Genomic DNA, 19516 nt, shown 5'->3' with positions numbered 1-19516 from the left:
CCATAAATAATTTGAGACAACTGAGAAAATATAGTCTATAAGTCATACCGAGTTCATGTTAATTTTCTTAGGTGTGAGAATGGCATTGTGATTATATAGGAAAATGCCCTTATTTATTGGAGATACACATTTAAGTAGCTGTGAGGGAGCATGATGTCTGCAACTTTCTTTAAAATGATTCAGCTAAAAAATAATGGATGGATACACAGGATAGATAAATAGACCAATGATAGAAGTAGAGCAAACCGGCAAATGCTAACAATTTGTGACTCTAGGTGAAGGTTTCATGGGTGTTCGTTATACGGTTTTTCCAACTTTTCCGTGGTCTTAGAAACTAAAAAGCAAAAAGTTGAAGGAAAGTATATACTGAGGAAAGTCTCCAAGACAGACTATAACAGAACCAGGAAGCCAGCCCTTGAAAAACTAAGCAGCGTTTGAGTAACTGCACTGATTTTACATTATCTTTGGTGTCGAAGAAGGAGAAGAGGGACGGAGAGGGAGGCAAGGAAGAAAATCTGCCCAACACTTGTTTTATCACCCAGTGGGCTGGTGAGACACTTGACATGAGAAATCACTCAATTCAAGCCTTCTTTAGAATCACAGGGCTTCTGGGTCCTTCTTAAATCCAAATTATATGCAAAACTTTTTCTTTCACCTTTCTCATGTTTTTGAGATTTTAGTTTTACACCTTTGGGATTCTAATCCTTGACATAAATCTTTTCATGACATCACTCCATCCAAACACTTCATCTTATATTGAGATTATTAAAATCTATTTGGCTAGGCGTGGTAGCACATGCCTGTAATCCCAGCACTTTGGGAGGCCAAGGCAGAAGGATCTTTTGAGGCCAGGAGTTTGAGACCAGCCTGAGAAACATAATGAGAACCCCATCTCTACAGAAAATTTTTAAAATAAATTAGTCACGTGTGGTGGTGCCCCCTGAGGTCCCAGCTACTTCTCTGGAGGCTGAGGTGTGAGGATTGCTTGAGTCCAAGAGTGTGAGGCTGCAGTGTGCCATGACTGCAACACTGCAGTCCCACCTGGATGACAGAGCGAGACCTTGCCTTAAAAAAAAAAAAAAAAAAAGATACTGCTACAAAAAGGCTAGGGGTTAAACCAACTGGTAGGGTTACAAGGCAGAATAATAAATGTCAATGGGAGATTAAGTAATCTCCCCCTACAAATCTCTCACAAGGGGAGAAATCTCACCTGGCAGATATGCTTTTGGTTTAAGAAAATTTTGAAACAGATATTTGGATAAATTAACTCATTCAGTCTCCTTCTTGTAACCAGTGTGATAAGCTAAAGGTTTATATTACTTTTAAAGCAAACTGAACCAACAGAGTCAACCTATTATCCAGACATGATGGTAGCCATCTGCCCACTCAGTGGTAATGCTAAAGTCCATCTATGTATACATTGCCAAGTTAATTCTCTTTAAGAGCTCCTCGAACCCAACATAACCTCAGGAAATGAATCACCCCACTTCTTGAGAGTTCCCAGAGGACTCTGACAATAACTCATTAATGAAATAACAAGCAGGTACATGACCAAGCATAGCTTGTATCTGAAAATACACTGCTCATTTAGAAAATGGTGCTCTTCAGAATTTTGGGGAAAAGGCTCTTGTCTTATCAACAGCAGCAGTTAAGAGAACACGCATTTTGGACTGAATTCTGACCCCCAAAGGAGAACTTGTATTGGTAAAAGTAAGTGACAAGAACCTTGTGAAGAAACAAAGTCATCTTTGCATTCTTTTTTTTTTTTTTTTTTTTTGTATTTTTAGTAGAGATGGGATTTCACCTTGTTGGCCAGGCTGGTCTCAAACTCCTGACATCAAATGATCCACCCACCTCAGCCTCCCAGAGTGCTGGGATTACAGGCGTGAGCCACCGCGTCTGGCCCATCTTTGCATTCTTAAGTTATGAAAGAGGATATAGGGCACCAGCCTTTAGGAATGAAGAAATCAAACTGTTCAGATAAAAATATAGACACAATCCCAGGGCCAAAAACTCTCAAGAAGATGGGAAGGTCAGATAATATAATAATAAAACATAATATAACCACAGATACTCTAAAAGGAAGAAGTGTGGTAGATACCCAACTTAGGACTCTAGCAGGCAGCTACCCAGAAAAGTTCCTGGTGAGTTCAGGTTTCTAAAGAACACATTCAAGATGGGAAAAAAGGTCATATAACCAAGAGCAACAAATTCAGTTACTGCTAGCTAATTCTAGCTGTAATTCTCATAGCCAGTAGTCTGTTGGAATAGTAGCAAGATAAGTTCAAAATGAATCAAGGTTTATGTTTCAAATTACCAAAATAATTGGCAGACTGGTGGGTCAGTGGATTGGTTATCTGGCAAGTTCTATAAAGAATCAGAAAGGAATAGGATCATTGCTCTGATGGCCAATAGAATAAATAATAGCAGACATAATCATATGTATCAATTTAAAAAAACAGAGCACTTGATACACATTCATCCATTCGTTCATTCATTCATTCATTTATGAAAACCATCACCCAGTTCTTCCTATCTTTACTAGAACTTTGAATTGAAAATACTTTATGTTTTCTGGCTGATTGGAAAGCTGAGAACAAAAGAAATAAAGACTTCGTTAGTAAAAAAAAAGAAAAAATCTTTGAATAACAACATAGTAGTAAAGCTGGGTCTAAAAAAAACAGAAAAAAATTTCTATTTTGCTTTTATCTTTATCAAGGAAAATAATCTTCAAATTGGACAAGAAAAACCATTTAAGTTAAAGGAAAATCAGTACAAAATAAATTCTAAGGAACTGAAAGACTTAAAGATAGGATGATTATAGCATCTTTTTCAATAATCTCTAGAAGAATTATGAAGAACAAAGATCTCAAAAACTAGAATAGGGAAAATACTTTTATTTCCTTAATGAAGAAAAGGTGGTTTCAAGAATGGATTATGAAACAGTTTATTTGAGAGCACTCAGACGAAAAGGAGGTCAAGGCTAAGAACCCAAATGGTTTCACACACAAGTCACAACAGACTAACTCCATTTCCTTTCCTCGTGGTAATTCTTGATTTGAAAAACAGGACAATGACACAGAACATTCTTTTTTTCATGAAGATCTTTGTGGACCACGCAGTCAGATAAAATTCACTGATGGTAAAATAAGCACATCCCAAGAGTGCTGACGTATGGTTTGATCTCAACCCAAGATAAGACTTCTAGTTCTCACAGAGCTCAACACATCTGTCAATGATCTGGATAGGGATCCGGAAGGCGAATCTGCCAAATTTGCAAAGGGTAAAAGGCTAATTGTATAAATAATATAATAAATGCTGGGGCCAGGCACAGAGGCTCACGCCTGTAATCTCAGCACTTTGGGAGGCTGAGGCGGGCGGATCACAAGGTCAAGAAATCGAGACCAGCCTGACCAACAAGGTGAAACCCCACCTCTACTAAAAATACAAAAATTAGCTGGGCGTGGTGGTGCATGCCTGTAATCCCAGCTACTCGGGAGGCTGAGGCAGGAGAATCGCTTGAACCTGGGAGGTGGAGGTTGCAGTGAGCCAAGATGGCGCCACTGTGCTCCAGCCTAAGCGACAGAGTGAGACTCTGTCTCAAAAAAATAAATAAATGCCAAAAATACAATTCAAACCAAAAAAAATAAGCAAAAATAAAAATAAAGCTCCACATGTAGTTTCAAAAACCTGTTTGCTCAAATACAGGACGGGGAACATCCGGTCTTTAATAAGATCCATAAGAAAGAAGGATCTCAGGTATTTTAGTTAAAGTGAACTCAGCCTACTGATACCAGTTAAAAGATTGATAAATCTCAAAATCATTATGCTGAGTAAAAGAAGCCAAATACAAAACATACAAACATGAAATTCTGGAATAGGCAGCTACAGTGATAAACATACCAGTGGTTGCCTGTAATTGGGGCAGGGGTTTGGGGGTGGAGAGCACTGACTGGAAAGGGGCACGTGAGTATTTTCTGGACTGATGGAAATACTCTACATCTTGACATGCACCCTTCAGAACTGATTAAATGGTGTAGTCAATATCTGAGCATCCTGTGGTATGCAAATGATACCTCCTCTCAAAAAAAAAAAAAAATAGGAGCCACCAGTTTGAGATGGCTGTTAAAAATGGAAACACTGTCAGAGGTTTTTATTAATAGATACAGAGTGTTCAGAATCATGAAGGCAAAATCTCAACATCTTCTGCGTGTTTCAGGCTATTGGGGCCAGATCCAGGTACCACATTTTAAGGCACTGACATCGTGAGGCAGACCTAAGGGAGAACCTAGAAGATGGAGATTGAGGATCTATAGAATATGAGGAAAGGAACCGAGGATATTCATCATGAAATGGCAGACACTCAGGAGAACATGACAGGGTCCTTAAATACTTGCAAGGCTTTCATGCAAAAGGAAGTATCTACTGTGCATCTCCAGGGAGCAGAACAAAGTCCACGAATAGAAGCTGGAGGGAGGAGAATCTGGGCTCTCCCTTACCAGAGAACTTTAATTCACAAATGAATTAGTGAACAAATGAACAGCAAACTGTCCCAAAGTAAAATGGAAGCACCTTTTGATATGGCAAATTCCCCATTAATAGAAATGTTCAAGTATAGAACAAAAGATTGTCTATCACAGATGGCATGGAGAAAATTCTTGCAAAGGGTGGCGGAAGGCTGCACCAGATGTTGTAATATGTCCAGATTCCTGCTGGACATCGCCCCTTGGACACACAACAGAGGCTTCAATTCAACCTGTCCATGTCTGCATTTAATATACAGCCCTGCAAGCCTACTCCTTTACCTCTGCCTTTCTATGAGCGGTATAATCACTTCTCCCATCATCCCAGGTGAATCAGAAACCATGCCCTGCAGACTTAGTCCTCAAACGCACCCCAGCATCAGCTCTCACCTCCATTCTCTCTCCACTGAATCCATCATCTCCATTCTGCCAGATCCATCATTCTATAATGCAAGTCTAGCCATGTCATTCCCCTACTAAAATCCTTCAAAGGGACCCTATCACCTCAAAGCAAACTTTAATCTCTTTAGTAAGGCACAGGTGAGGTCCCCCAGGACCTGGCCTCTACATACACACCTTCCTCCAGCCTCGTTTCTCACCACTTCCCACCTGGAAATTTGCATTCTATTAATACTCAAGAGCCGTGTGCATTCCCCACTGATCATGCTTTGGCCCTTGCTCAAGGTCTCTCTAGACCTGGAAAAGCATTCCGACCTTGCTTTGTATCCTTTTAGGCTCAGCTGGGGTTTCCTCTCTCAGAAGTCCTCCTTTGTCCCCCAGATAGCATCACCTGGCCCTCATTCTGGCTCCCACTGCACCCAGCGCTCTTCATAATCTTATACCTCAGTGTACTTCAGTGACTTGATTTTGCGAGTGTTTTCTACTGGATTGCCGTTCATCAGGAATAAGACCTCTTACTTTTCTGCCCCTGGCACCTCGAATCTTTCCTAGCACACAGAAAGGGCATTATTCATAAACGCTTGTTGAAGGAAGTTAAAGAAACTGCACTGCAACTCCGTTTCTCGGTTTCTTAACAGTTAAAAGGTGATAAAGACCAAGCTTGGTGGCTGACACCTGTAATCCCAACACTTAGGAAGGCAGGTGGATCACTTTGAACTCAGGAGTTCAAATGAGAACAACCTGGGCAACATGGCGAAACCCGTCTCTACCAAAAAAAAAAAAAAAGATATAAAAATTAGCCAGGCATGGTGGCTCATGCCTGTGGTCCCAGCTACTGGGAGGCTGAGATGGGAGGACCGCTTGAGTCTGGGAAGAGGAGGTTGCAGTGAGCCGAGATCGCACCACTGCACTCCAGAAAAAAAAAAAAAAAAAAAAAAAAAAACACAGTGATAAGAACACCTGCTTCTCTATACCTCAAGGGGCAGAAAAACCACAGGGGTTAGGATAAAGTAGGGGTGGCTCTCCCGATAACTGTACCATTGAGAGGTGCTGCAAGCAAGTGAAGACATTAACCACTGCCTCCCACATTCTGGAACTGTGGGGCTGCTTCCAGAGCCCAGGTCCAGAAAAGACAGCTGCTCTGCTGCGTGGAGTCTTTTCAGGGGCTTTTCAGGATTTCCAGAGAGAAGCCCCTATGAAATTGGATGTCTTAGAAAAAAAAGATGCTTTGGGGCAAGTTCAAAATATTATTACTGACTACGAATAATATCATCACGCTGACAAGCAAACCGCAGCGAAGAAACAGAAATTGATCTTCTCTTCCGTGATCAAGCTGACAAACGTGTTTGAATCTTCTTCGGTCGGGGTGCAAAAATGCAACAGCCCCTTCTCTGACGAAAAAGCCACTGCTCCTATGCCTCCCATGGGCAGGTACACAGGAGCAGCGGGCTGAATGAACGAATAAGTGGATCCCCAGTGCAGGTTCTTATTTACCCAGTTCAGACATGTAGACACAAGAGCAAAACAAAGTGTTCCACTTCTTGCTCTCAATTTCAATTAACAATAACAAAGGTAACAGTCTCAGAGGAGACTCAAGGCAGAAGCTGAAACAAACAACAGTCAACTCCTAGATATCTGTGCTAATCAGGGAGAGAAAGACATGCATAACTTAAAAGAACATCAACCAAAAAAAAAAAAACCCTAATGTTTACTTTGAGCAATGCTTCAATTGCTGTCCCCACTACAACCTATTTGAGTTACTAATGCTACTTTACTTGGCTTTCCTCCCTAAAGATGAGTAAAATCAGAGCAGAAAGCCCTCTTTCAAACAACCCCCTCCTCCCAGCCTCTCTCTCTGCATCTGCCTCAGAAACATCACAGAGCCACAGTGGGCACAGGCAGCTCCCGATCAGTGCCCCACTCGCCTTTGCATCCTTCGTATCTAGCACAGCATCTGCTTCATTGTAGATGTTCGACAGTTGTCTGTGTAATTGACCTGAAATGATTCCTAACAGAAATATGCTCAAGTTCCAGTGTGGGCATTAACTCCTGACTAATCCCTTATTCCCTCATGTGAAAACTAAGGAAAGTGGATTAGGTCATCTCTGGTGTCTCTTGGGTACCACCAGGTTGCACACATCCAGGAAGCCTCCACTCACATCTGTGCTCCAGGGGTTGTCATTGACATGGAGCACAGTGGCAGTGGTCCCCTTGGAGCTGTGCAATTGGCACACTAGCTAGGTCTCCTCTAGTTTTATAAATCAGTTTAAAAAAAAACCATAAGCAATCTTGAATGATTAAGTATGCATGACCTATTTCAATCAAATATTTGCTAAGTGCCTGGTAACCTATATCGAGCAGAAATATTTACCTACAAAGACCTTACTAAGGAGTTGCAGAATTCAGGCGCATCATGTAAAGGTAACTAACATAAGGAGTCAGAATATGATCAATGCCAAATGAATGGGACAACCTATACATGCTACGAGTCATAAAGGAAAAGAGATCTCTGTGATTGGGGAGGCCAAACTTAGAAGGGGCCTGAAGCCCTAGCCCAGCAACAGATATCCAGTCTTGTCAGAAGCCACCTGTCCTTGTGCATGGGTGTCACAGTAAATCACCACTGTAGTCTGAGAATATCAACTAACTTGAATGTTATTTCTTGCTTTTCAGAGCAGCAGGGGAAGAAGCAAAATACCTCTGTGAACAACACACTGAGTAAATGCCAGGTGGCTACACAGATTTAGGTCAAGCTCAGGTTGTTATGTGGGACACATGCACCTGTCAATAGGAGGCTTGTATGAATTTTCGTATTTTCAAATGTTTTATTTGAACTATTCAAACAGACACCTCCAAATGAAACCTATACAAATAGAGGAATGCTACAGTGTCCATAATCCCCCAAAGTCTACAACCCCCAAGTCATTTCAAAATGTCTGGGGAAGGCTTTATGATTTTCTGGCAGCAAGTTTATTTTCCTGATCATGTTTTGCTCCAGCTAGTGCAGAATGACGCTGCGTTCCCTGAGCACATATGCACCGACAGATGGTGTAAGAGGACTAGAATCACACTAACTCCTTCAGAGGAGCCAGTTTGGAATGCAAATTTAATTTTCAGAGAAGTTAAACAAGGCAAATCGAGAACTGACTCTGAAATCTGAAAGCCATACAAAGAATGAAATGTATTCCTAGGAAGCCAAACTATGTCCCCTACGTGCGTATTACACACATAGCAGTATACCAAACACTACAATTGTTTCCTCGCCCACCTTTCAACTACAGGGTGGCAGGCATCCTATTCATCTACAGATACACAGCATCTGGCACAATCGGTGCTTGCTGAACATGTGAAATGAAAATTAAATTAATGGGTATATAAATGATAGCACAAATGTGGGAAGTACTGTGCTCTGTGATGGTCGTTGTCTGAGCAAACACCAATCTGAATATGAATACAAAGTGTTGCACACAAACAGGACCTCTTCGGAGTATCGCCTCTAAAGAAATAGCTAACCAGTGCTACACAGAACAGAGAACAGCCAGGTGGAATGCCAAATACCAGTACTTTGCTTCTCTCTCCTTCTCTGAGGCCAGGCTGCTCAGCACATGTCAAATTAACCACAGGGGAAAAAAAACAGCTGCTAAGATCTCTTTTTCCAAACCACCCACCTCTCACTTACTGCTGGCTCTGCTTCTAAAAGGAGCAAAGAAAAAGAAAGCTTTGTCCTCGCAATAAACAAGATAGTTACAGAAGCCCTCTCCAGATCCTTCACCAATCCATCTAATGGGTTCAGCTCAAAAACAGGGAGAAGTGTGGTCCAGCATGAACTTGACCTAACATGAACCATTCAGAAACGAGCCAAAGGTAATCAGAGGACTGGTTCTGATAAAATCAAGAACATAAGGGTGTAGAGGTTACAAACTCTTGACAGTTTTGCTTTTCAGAACAATATATTGCAAAGAATGTAGGACGCAATCGAAAAACCCAAGTGCTAATCCTGTCTCTGTCACTAACAAAGAGAATGACCCTGGGCAAGTTACTTTGCCTTGCTGAGCCTGTTTTCTCATCTGTGAAATGATGCAGTTAACCCTAAACACCCCTTCCAGCTCCATGAGACCCCCCACCAACCTAACACACCAAAAGTCAATGGCTATCAAGTTGTATGCATTCTGTAATTGTTACTGATGTATTATTATTATTGCTATTTATTATTAGTCATTCTATGTAATAAAGACACAAAGCAAAGAAGGACACATTAAAGAGCCTCCACTTAATTATTTGGCCATTAGTATTAATTGCCCTCTTGCTCACAATCTCCCTTTGTGATAGAAAGGACAGGTTCTTATATTCCCATTTGGGAGATAAAGAGTTTAAATTGGGGTGGGCACAGTGGCTCACACCTGTAATCCAAGCATTTTGGGAGGCCGAAGCAGGTGGATCACCTGAGGTCAGGGGTTCGAGACTAGCCTGATCAACATGGTAAAACCGTGTCTCTACTAAAAATACAAAAATTAGCCGGACGTGGTGGCAGGCGCCTGTAATCCCAGACTCAGGAGGCTGAGGCAGGAGAATCGCTTCAACCCAGGAGGTGGAGGTTGCAGTGAGTTGAGATCGCACCATTGTATTCCTGCCTGGGGGAGAGAGCAAGACTCCATCTCAAAAAAAAAAAAAAAGTTTAACTCATATCCTGAGATCACAAATTGTGCTGTCAACAACATAGTGCTGTAGAGAGATAATCCAATTATAATCACAGACGTAAATTTCTGGGAGAAAGTTTGATGTTAAAAGGCCTCATCAGAGACACTTACTTTAGCTCATTGGTTTCCATGCCCTGGGCAATGGCCGTGATGATTCCGCCGTGGTCTCCCCACGTGTAGTAGTGAGGTCCAGGAAGTGCCTGAAGAGGAAAAATCCATGGTGACACCACTGCTGTGGAAGTAATTGTGCAGAAACCATGTACACACGCCCACAGGCATGCACACACGTGCACATAGACATAACAGCAATGACAACCACTTGAAAACAATTTTTCCGTTTACAGAAGACATTGACATCCATTATCTCATCTGTTCCACACAATCCTAGGGACAGGTGGAGCAAGTTCTAGTATCTCAATTTTTTTCCCAAATGAAGAAACACGGGTTTAATATTAAAATGGTAGACTGTGAACAGCAGAGGTAGGACTCAAATCCAAATCTATGACTCCCACCAACCCTTGATTAAAAATTAAGTAACTGGGGTTTCAGTTCTACTATGACAGTATTAGGCCTCTATAGCCCATCCTTCCTGCTAATTACAGCTGAAAACTGGACAAAAAACACTACCAGTGGATGCTGAAAAGTAAACAAAAGCAAGCCGCTTGTGGAGATTTAAAACCTAGAGAAGCTACACACACAAGTCATGAATATCCTGGTAAAGCTTTGCCCAAAGGAAAAGTCCCAGTCATGGGGTGCACCTCAGTCTCAGCCACAGCTAAAACTGCAATAGATATTATTTCCCCCAAAGGAACCAGAGAAAGGAGCCCCTATAGGGTAGGTAAAGTGTGGATGGAATCCCATAGCAGGGAGTGTCAAAAAAGTAAATCTCCTAATTTTGTATATGAACTTACGCAAGTCGCAGCCTAACCCCTGAAGTGTACGTGCATGAAACAGACACAAACCAGTGTAACAAAGGCTTAGCATACTGAACTGAGAGTTAAACTACCACCTACAGAAAGCAAGACGGAACTCAGGGTCAGAACCAAAACAGGCTGATTACATGCTGAGACAAAAATATCAATATCCTCCAGAAGGCTTAATTTCATGAATTTCATTCATATGTGCAGAATACAAACCAAAATTACTTAACATACAGCATACAAACATATCCATAAGATGTGTCCAATTCTCAAAGGAAAAGACAGTCAAAAGGTGCCAATCCCAAGTGACCCATATATTGGAATTTTTTTTTAATTTTTTATTTTTTGAGACAAATGCTCACTCTGTTGCCCAGGCTGGAGTGCAGTGGTGCAATCTCAGCTCACTGCAACCTCTGCCTCCTGGGTTCAAGTGATTCTCCTGCTTCAACCTCCCAAGTAGCTGGGATTACAGGCACGCACCACCACGCCCAGCTCATTTTTATATTTTTAGTACAGACAGGGTTTCACCATGTTGGTCAGGCTGGTCTCGAGCTCCTGACCTCAAGTGCTTCCACCTGCCTCGGCCTCCCAAAGTGCGGGGATTATAGGCATGAGCCACCATACCTGGCTGGAATTTTAAAATAGCTATTATAACCATGTCCCATGAGGGAAAGAAAAATATACATGAAATGAATGAGAGAAAAGAATTCTCCCAGAGAAGTGGAAACAATTTTTAAAAAGAAACCAAACAAATTTTATAACAGAAAAATATAATGTCCGAAATAACAAATTTACTGATGGGCTCAACATCAGAAAAGCAATGACAAAGGAATTAGTGAACTTCAAAATAAATACAGATCTGTAGAAATTACAGATCTATCTGTGTGTTCTAGAGAACATACGGGGGAAAAAGGATTTCAAAGAAAGAAAGATTGCCAAGGACACAGGGAACAATAACAGTAGGTCTAATATGTAACTGGAGTCCGAGAAGAACAGGAGAAAGGGATGGGAGCAGAAAAAAAATATTTGAAGAAATAATGGCTGAAAATTTCCCAAATTTGTTGAAAGATATAAATATAGATTCAAAATCAGCATCTACATAGAGAATAAACTCAAAGAAAAGCCCTCCTAGACACATCGTACCAAAACTGCTGAAAACCAATGAAAAAAAAATCATCAAAGCATCTAGAGAAAAATGGCATGTTACACACAGGAGAATGATAGCTAAAGTGAAGAGAGGTTTCTCATCAGAACCCACGGAAACAAGAAAACAGTAGACATCTTTAAAGTACTGGAAGAAAATTACTGTCAACCCAGAATTCTCTATCCAATAAACATATCCTTCAGGAATGAAGGTAAATAAAACAGAAATTTCAAAAGAGGGAAAAACAAGAGAATTCACAGCCAACAGATCTCACTACAGGAAATGCTATAGGAATTTCTGTAGGCTATAGGGAAATTTCCCATGGGTAAACAGAGATTTTTCCAGAACAAAGAGCAAGCAAGAGAAATGGTAAATATCTGGGTAAATATTTAAGTTCTTTGAAATTCATATGATAATTTGAAGCAAAAACAAACACTGCTTTGTGGGTTTTGTAATGTGTGTTGATGTGATAAATATGAAAATAACATATAGGTGGGGGAGGAGAAAAGGGACTTGTATGGTTGAAAGGGTTCTAAATTTTACGTTAAGTGCAATTATCAACTCAAAGAAGACTATAAAAGATTAGATATGTATGTTGTAATCCTTAGAGAAGTCACTAGAAATACACATAGATAAGCCCCTCCAAAAATCTAAATAAAAGTAGAATACTTAATGTATCTAGATAATACAAAAGGAGAGAGGACAGAAGGAACAGAGGAATAATAAATAGGAGAAATGAAAAGAAAATAAATGAAATATTAGGCCTAAATTCAAATATATCAATAATTATATTAAATGTTAATGGCCTAAGCATTTCAGTTAAAAAGCAGAGCTTGGCAGAATGAGTAAAAAAAGCAAGACCCTACTATATGTTGTCTAGAAGAAACACTTCAAAGAACTGGGCATGGTGGCATGTGCCTTTAAGTCCAACTATTTGGCAGGATCACTTGAACCCAGGAGTTTAAGACCAGCCTGGACAACACACAAGACCCAACTTCAAAAAAGAGAAAAAAAAAACACTTTAAATATAAAGACATATATAGGTTGAAAGCAAATGGATGTTAAAAGATGTACTATCCAGGGCTGGGCGTGGTATCTCACACCTGTAACCCCAGCACTTTGGGAGGCCAAGGTGCGTGGATCACTTGATGTCAGGAGTTCAAGACCAACCTAACCAACATGGCGAAACCCCGTCTCTATTAGAAATACAAAAATTAGCCGGGTGTGGTGGTGAGCGCCTGAAATCCCAGCTACTCGGGAGGCTGAGGCAGGAGAATCACTTGAACCCAGGAGGTCGAGGTCTCAGTGAGCCGAGATCATACCATTGCACTCCAGCCTGGGTGACAGAGTAAGACACCAACTCAAAAAAAGATGTAATATCCAAACAGTAAACAGAAGAAGGCTATAGTAACTATTTTAATATCAGATAAAATAGATTTTAAGACACATGGCATTACAATAGATAAAGAGAGATAGTTCATAATGATAAAAGGGACAATTCATGAGAAAATATTATTATAAATGTGAATACACTTAACAACAGAGACTCAAAATGCATACCAAAATAAAGCAAAAATTGATAGAATTTAAAGGAGCAAGAGGCAATTTCAGAATCATAGTAGGAGATCTTACCATTCCTCTCTTAGGAATTTAGAGAACTAGAACCCCCAAACATCAATATGAACACAAAAGATCTGAACAACATTATCAACCACCTTCATATAAATAATATCTACAGAACACTACCTCAAACAACTGCCTAATACATATTCCTTCCCAGTGCACGTGATATATTCAACAATATAGACCACAGGCTGGATCTCAAAACAAATCTCAACAAATCTAAAGGGACTGAAATCATACAAAGTGTCTTCTCTGACTATAGGAAATTAAATTAGAAATCAATAACAAGATATCTATGAAACCCCCAAATACCTGCAAATTAAATAACACTTTGCTAAGTAACTTATCATTCGAAGATAAAAATCAAGAGATATTTATGGATTGATGAAAATGTTCTGGAATCAGATACTGATGATGACTGAATAATACTAAAAACATATGAACTGTACACTTTAAAATGGTGAACTTTATAATATGTGAATTACATCTCAATTTTATCTGTTTTTTTATTTTTTTGAGACCCGGTCTTGCTCTGTCACCCAGGCTGGAGTGCACTGACACAATCACAGCTCACTGCAACCTTGACCTCCTGGGCTCAAGTGAGCCTCCCACCTCAGCCCCCAGAGTAACTGGGATCTCAGGTATGCCCAGTTAATTTTTTTATTTTTTGTAGAGACAAGGTTTTGCTATGGTGCCTGGGCTGGTCTTGAACTCCTGGCCTCAAGTGATCCTCCTGCCTTGGTCTTCCTAAGTGCTGGGATTACAGGTATGAGCCACTGTGTGCAGCCTATATCTCAGTTTTAAAAGGGGACATTAAATATACTCTGAACTTAAAAACACTAAAAACATATCTAAATATGTGGCATATAGCTAAATTAGTACTTAAAGGAAAACTTACAGCTTTAAATGCTTACATTAGAAAAGAAGATATAAAATCAATAACCCAAGGTTATATCTTAATAAGCTACAAAAAGAACAACAAAACAAATAAGGGAAAAAATAATAATAAAGAAAAAAAGCAACAAAACAGAAAACAGACAATAGAAAATCAACAAGAGCCAAAAGCAGATTCTTTGGAAAGATCAACAGTATTGAAACACCTAAACGAACGAAAAATAGAGAAAATACACATATCACCAATATCAAGAATGAAATCATCACCAAAGATCCTACAGACTTTAAAAAGATAAAGAGAATATATCATTGCTAACATAAGGCCAACAAATGTCACAACTTACATGAAGGGACAAATTTCTTGAAACACACAACTCATCAAAATTGAAACAAAAAGAAGAAAATCTGAATAGCCTTGTATCAACCAGAGAAATTAAATCTCTTATCAAAAAATATTCCCAAAAAGAAAACTCAATGCCTGGACAGTTTCATTAGGGAATTACTCAAGAAAAAATAACACCAAACTTTGTCCTAAAAAAGAGGAAGAGGGGTTTACCCCTCTGCTTGTTTTATGATACTAGCCAAACACTAATATCAAAACTTTAGAAAGATTTTACAAAAAAAACAAATTAAAGACAAGTATCTCTCACAAATAATGCAAAAATCTTTAACAAAATATTAGCAAATCAAACCTAGCTGCACATAAAAAGGATAATGCATTATGACCAAGTAGAGTTTGTCCTAGTAATTCCAGGTTGTTCTAATATTCAAGAATTAATTAATGTAATATTTAATCATCATAGTAATAGAAAAAAATCATTTTAATAAATGTAAAAATAGCATTTGACAAAATCCAGTATCTGATTATGATAAAAAAAAAATACTCAACAACTAGTGATAATAGGGAGCTTCCCAAATGTTGATAAAGAAATCTACTGCTAACACCATAGTTAATGGTAAAAAGGTTGAATTGTTTCCCCCAGAGAGAGAACAAGGCAAGAATGCCCACTTTCACTACTTCTATTCAATACTGTATAGAGGTCCTAGCCATTGTGATAAGAAGAATGAAAGAAATCAGAAGGGAGAAAATGGAGGAAAGGAGGGAAAGAGAAGAAAGAAGGACAAGAAAGAAGAGAAAAAGGAAGAAGAGAAGAATGAGAGAATACATAAAAGACATTAAGATCAGAAAGGAAGAAATAAAACTGTCACTCTTTGCAACTGGTATGATTGCTTACATAGAATCTAAAAACCTACTAGAACTAATGAATTACCTTAGCAAGGTCACAGAATACAAGATGAATATATAAAAAATCAGTTGTATTCTTATATACTAGAGCAAAAATTAGAAAATAAAATTCCATTTACAGTAATACCACAAAAAATTAAAATACCTAGGAATAAAGCTAATAAAAGATGTACAGGACCTCTACATTGGAAACTACAAAGTACTGAGAGAAATTAAACAAGAAATGGAAAAAGATACTACATTCATGGATCAGAAGACGCAATAGTATTAACATGTCGATTCTCCTCCAAACTGATTCTATAAATTCAAGGCAATTATAATAAAAATCCCAGCAGATTCCATAGAAATTGACAAGTGATCCTGAAATGTATCAGGAAATACGAACGACCTACAATAATAAAAAAGATTTTTAAAATAATCAAAGTTGAAGGACTTACCCTACTTGATCTCAACATTTACTATAAGGCTTTGGAAATTAAGATAATTTGGTATTAGTGAAAAGACAGACAGATTAATGGGACAGAATAAAGACCTGAAATAGACCCAATTGGCCTAAAATTGGCCCATATATGGCCAATTGATTTTCAAACAGGTACCAAGGCAATTCAATGGGAGAGAGAGAAGGGTTTGCAATAAATGGTGCTAAATCAATTAGATCTCCATATGGAAAAAATGAGTATCTACCCATATATCATACAAAAGACCTGAATCCAAAATATATTTTTTAAAAAACTCCTACAACTCAAAGAAGATAGACAACTCAATTATTAAAATTAGTTTTTAAAATTTATTTATATATTTATTGAGACAGGCTCTGATTCCATTGCCCAGGCTGGAATGCAGCAGCACAATCACAGCTCACTACACCTTCAACCACCAGGGCTCATGTGACCCTCTGACCTCAGCCTCCTAACTAGCTAGGACTACAGGCATGCACCACCATGCCTGGCTATTTTTATTTTTTGTAGAGACAAGCTTTCCCTATGTTGCCCACGGCTCCAGCAACCCTCTTACCTCAGCCGTCCAAAGTGCTGGGATTATAGGCAGAGCCACTGTGCTGCACCAACCCAATTTTTTCAAAAAGGCAAAAGATTTGGGCAGATACTTCCCAACCAGATTTTAAAATGGCCAATGAGCACATGTAAAGAATCATTACTAATCACACAAATGCCAATTACAACTACAATGAGATATTATCACATGCTTATTAAAATGTCTAAAATTAAAAAGACTAATCATACCAAGTGTTGGCAAAGATGTGAAGCAATTAAAATTCTCACATACTGTTTGGTGGAAATGTAAAAGGGACAATAATTTGGCAGTTCTTTAAAAAGTTAAACATATACCCACCATGCTACCCAGCTATTCCATTCCTAAGTATTTACCCTAGAGAAATGAATAAAATATGTACATGAATGTTCATAACAGCTATATTTGTAATCAGCAAAACTGGAATGTTTATCAACAGATGAATGAATAAATAATGATATATCCCTACAATGGGATACAACTAGCAAAGGAATGAACAATTGATACACGAAGCAACTTGGGTGAAACCCAAAATCATCGTGATGTGTGACAGAAGCCAGGCAAAAAGAGTATATACTGTGTGAGTCCACTTATCAAAATTCTAGAAAATGCCAATGAATAACCTATTCTAGAAAATGCCAATGAATAACAGAAGCAGACAAGGACAAGACTGGAGAGTGGGACGGATTACCGAGGGGCACAAAGATACCTCGGGGAGGGTGATGGAAATGTTTGTTATCTTAATTGTGGCGACCATAATTAATTCTGATCAAACTGTACACTTTAAATATGTGCAGTGTACTGTCCCCTTATCTGCTTCAATAAATTTGTTAAAGAAAAAAGCTAAAAATAAAAGAAATAAAAATTATTTTAAAAAGAAAAAAAGCACAAAAACAGAATTCTGAGGATCAGAGAATTTGCAGATGGAAATGTTTGTTATCTTCATTGTGGTGACCATAATTAATTCTGATCAAACTGTACACTTTAAATATGTGCAGTGTACTGTGCCTTCATCTGCTTCAATAAAGTTGATAAAGAAAAAAGCTAAAAATAAAAGAAATAAAAATTATTTAAAAAGAAAAAAAAGCACAAAAAAAGGAATTCTGAGGATCAGAGAATTTGCACAACTAATTAGGAGGAAAAGGAAAACAACAATTACAGTCATCAGTGCTCCAGGCAACATTCTGTCCACTACAGCCTCTTCCTCTGCCACCACCTGCTCCTGCACACAGCCCAGATTGTCCCTCTAAAGTGAAGGCTGCCCATGGGGACTCAGATGCCCACTCACACAGATAAACTCACAATCTTTTCATCCCCAAGTTAGTTTTCTGCTATGTCCCAAAATAAGGTCTCTTATGCACTGGTTGCTTCTTGGCAGGCACAAGGCACGTGTGGAGGGAGGCACTGACAGCTGCCCCGGTAATCGCCAGATGATACCACTTCACTGGAAGAGGAACAAGACACTGCTTTCTACCCAGAAGGAAATCACTTGCAGATGTGCAAATCCCAGATTACACCAACAGCAGAAGGCACAAACAAACCACAGGCCTATTCGCAGAGAAGAGGATACCCCATTTCAAGGGGAGCGTCCAGCTCCACGAAAGGGGAAAGCAGCTGCTTAATCTTCCCTTGGGAGCTGGACAAGGACAACCCGAAAATTTCCATTCAAACTGTTTGCACTCTGACTACAATGGCCTTAACAACCTGCCTCATCTGAACACATATTTGTGTTCGCCACATACAGTACACAGTGTCTGAGCCTCATCTCTCTCCTCGGGAGGGATGAGAAGCCCTGCCACAGTGAGAGAAGGCTTGTGACAGGCCTCTGTGAACTGCAAGGTGCCAAATGAATGTTGGTATTTTTATTACTGCTTTACGTATTACCTATTCAAATATCAAGGTGAGCATGGTGCATTCCCAGTAAAGCACCACGTGGATGGGAACTATGTCTGCTAGCTGTTCTGAGAACTCCACATCACTCCCGACGTGCTGCTCCGGCTGCCCAGCCTGCGGGGCTGCTCGATGACAAGGTGCTCATCCTGTCAAGTGATCTGTTGGGTTTTACCCTGGTGGCTCCTGGCATAACTAGAGGGTCACCCCTGAAAGCAACCCCTACAGAACGAGACCAAACGCACTTCCTTGGCCTTAATCAATGGGAGGCTGGCAACAACTTTTTTTTTTTTTACAAGTTTGGAAATTCTCTAATGCCCAAAGGTGAAGATGAATTAGCATTTTGGAACTAGGGAACTAGCCCTGTCTTAGGAATTGGTATAATCAGAATCGATATTAGTTATACAACCTTAAGGCAAAAAGAGAGTCTACTTCCATAGCACAGAGTGAGACGAAAGTGCCTATACAACATAGCCCAGCAAGGACAGGCTTCATCTCAACTTCAATAATATACAAAATAATAATAATAATAGCAGCCCATTTCAGGGCTGATACCAGTACGCTGTAATTTGCTGATACATGCAGCATATATGCCCTGAGCCCCCACTCCATGCCAGGCACTCTTAGGTCCTAAAGATAAAGAAGTCAGTAAAACAGACATTGTCTTTGCCCTCATAGAACTCATAATCTTAGAACGTTCAGTAAAATTCACACATTTGCAAAGGTCTGTTTTTAATTTAAAGTAACTGTGGATATAAATCAGTGGCTTCAGGTACCTTTCTTTACCTTATAGTCATATCTGGCATTACTGGTCTCTGCCATGGACCATTTGTGTCCCTGAAATGCCAAGGCACAGTCTACATTCTCACACAAATGGGAATGAGGGTGGAGGGGACGGGATTGGGGGAGGGCGCTGACCTCTCGCCACCTGGCTCCAGCACTGCTAGAGATGTACACGTTTGTCTTGCTAGCCAAGTTCTTTCCCACTGAGCCTAAAATGCAAGAGAAATAATTATTTTTAATTTCAAGAATATGTCAGATAATCACCTTGCCCAGCCAGAAATTCTGCGTAGTATCTAGCAACTAAGAATGCTTTCAAACCACAAAGCGTGGTTACTGCTGGAGGTGTGGGTGATAGCTCTGCATTTGGC

General features: G+C 39.6%; 1 protein-coding gene across 1 annotated transcript in view; it reads right to left on the bottom strand.

The window, feature by feature from the left end:
* SORL1 (sortilin related receptor 1) overlaps positions 1–19516 on the bottom strand; it is a 180368-nt gene that overhangs the window by 91415 nt on the left and 69437 nt on the right. The window contains exons 11-12 of the mRNA XM_003819971.5: positions 19284–19357; positions 9731–9819 (exon numbers count right to left, since the gene is read on the bottom strand). Coding sequence (XP_003820019.3) covers positions 9731–9819; positions 19284–19357 — 163 coding nt within the window. The remainder of the gene's footprint in view (positions 1–9730; positions 9820–19283; positions 19358–19516) is intronic.

This window comes from Pan paniscus, chromosome 9 (assembly GCF_029289425.2).
Source record: "Pan paniscus chromosome 9, NHGRI_mPanPan1-v2.0_pri, whole genome shotgun sequence".
Classification (NCBI taxonomy): Eukaryota; Metazoa; Chordata; class Mammalia; order Primates; family Hominidae; genus Pan; species Pan paniscus.
The sequence above is the reverse complement of the archived record's forward strand: the minus strand, read 5'-3'. Positions and strand labels throughout refer to the sequence as shown.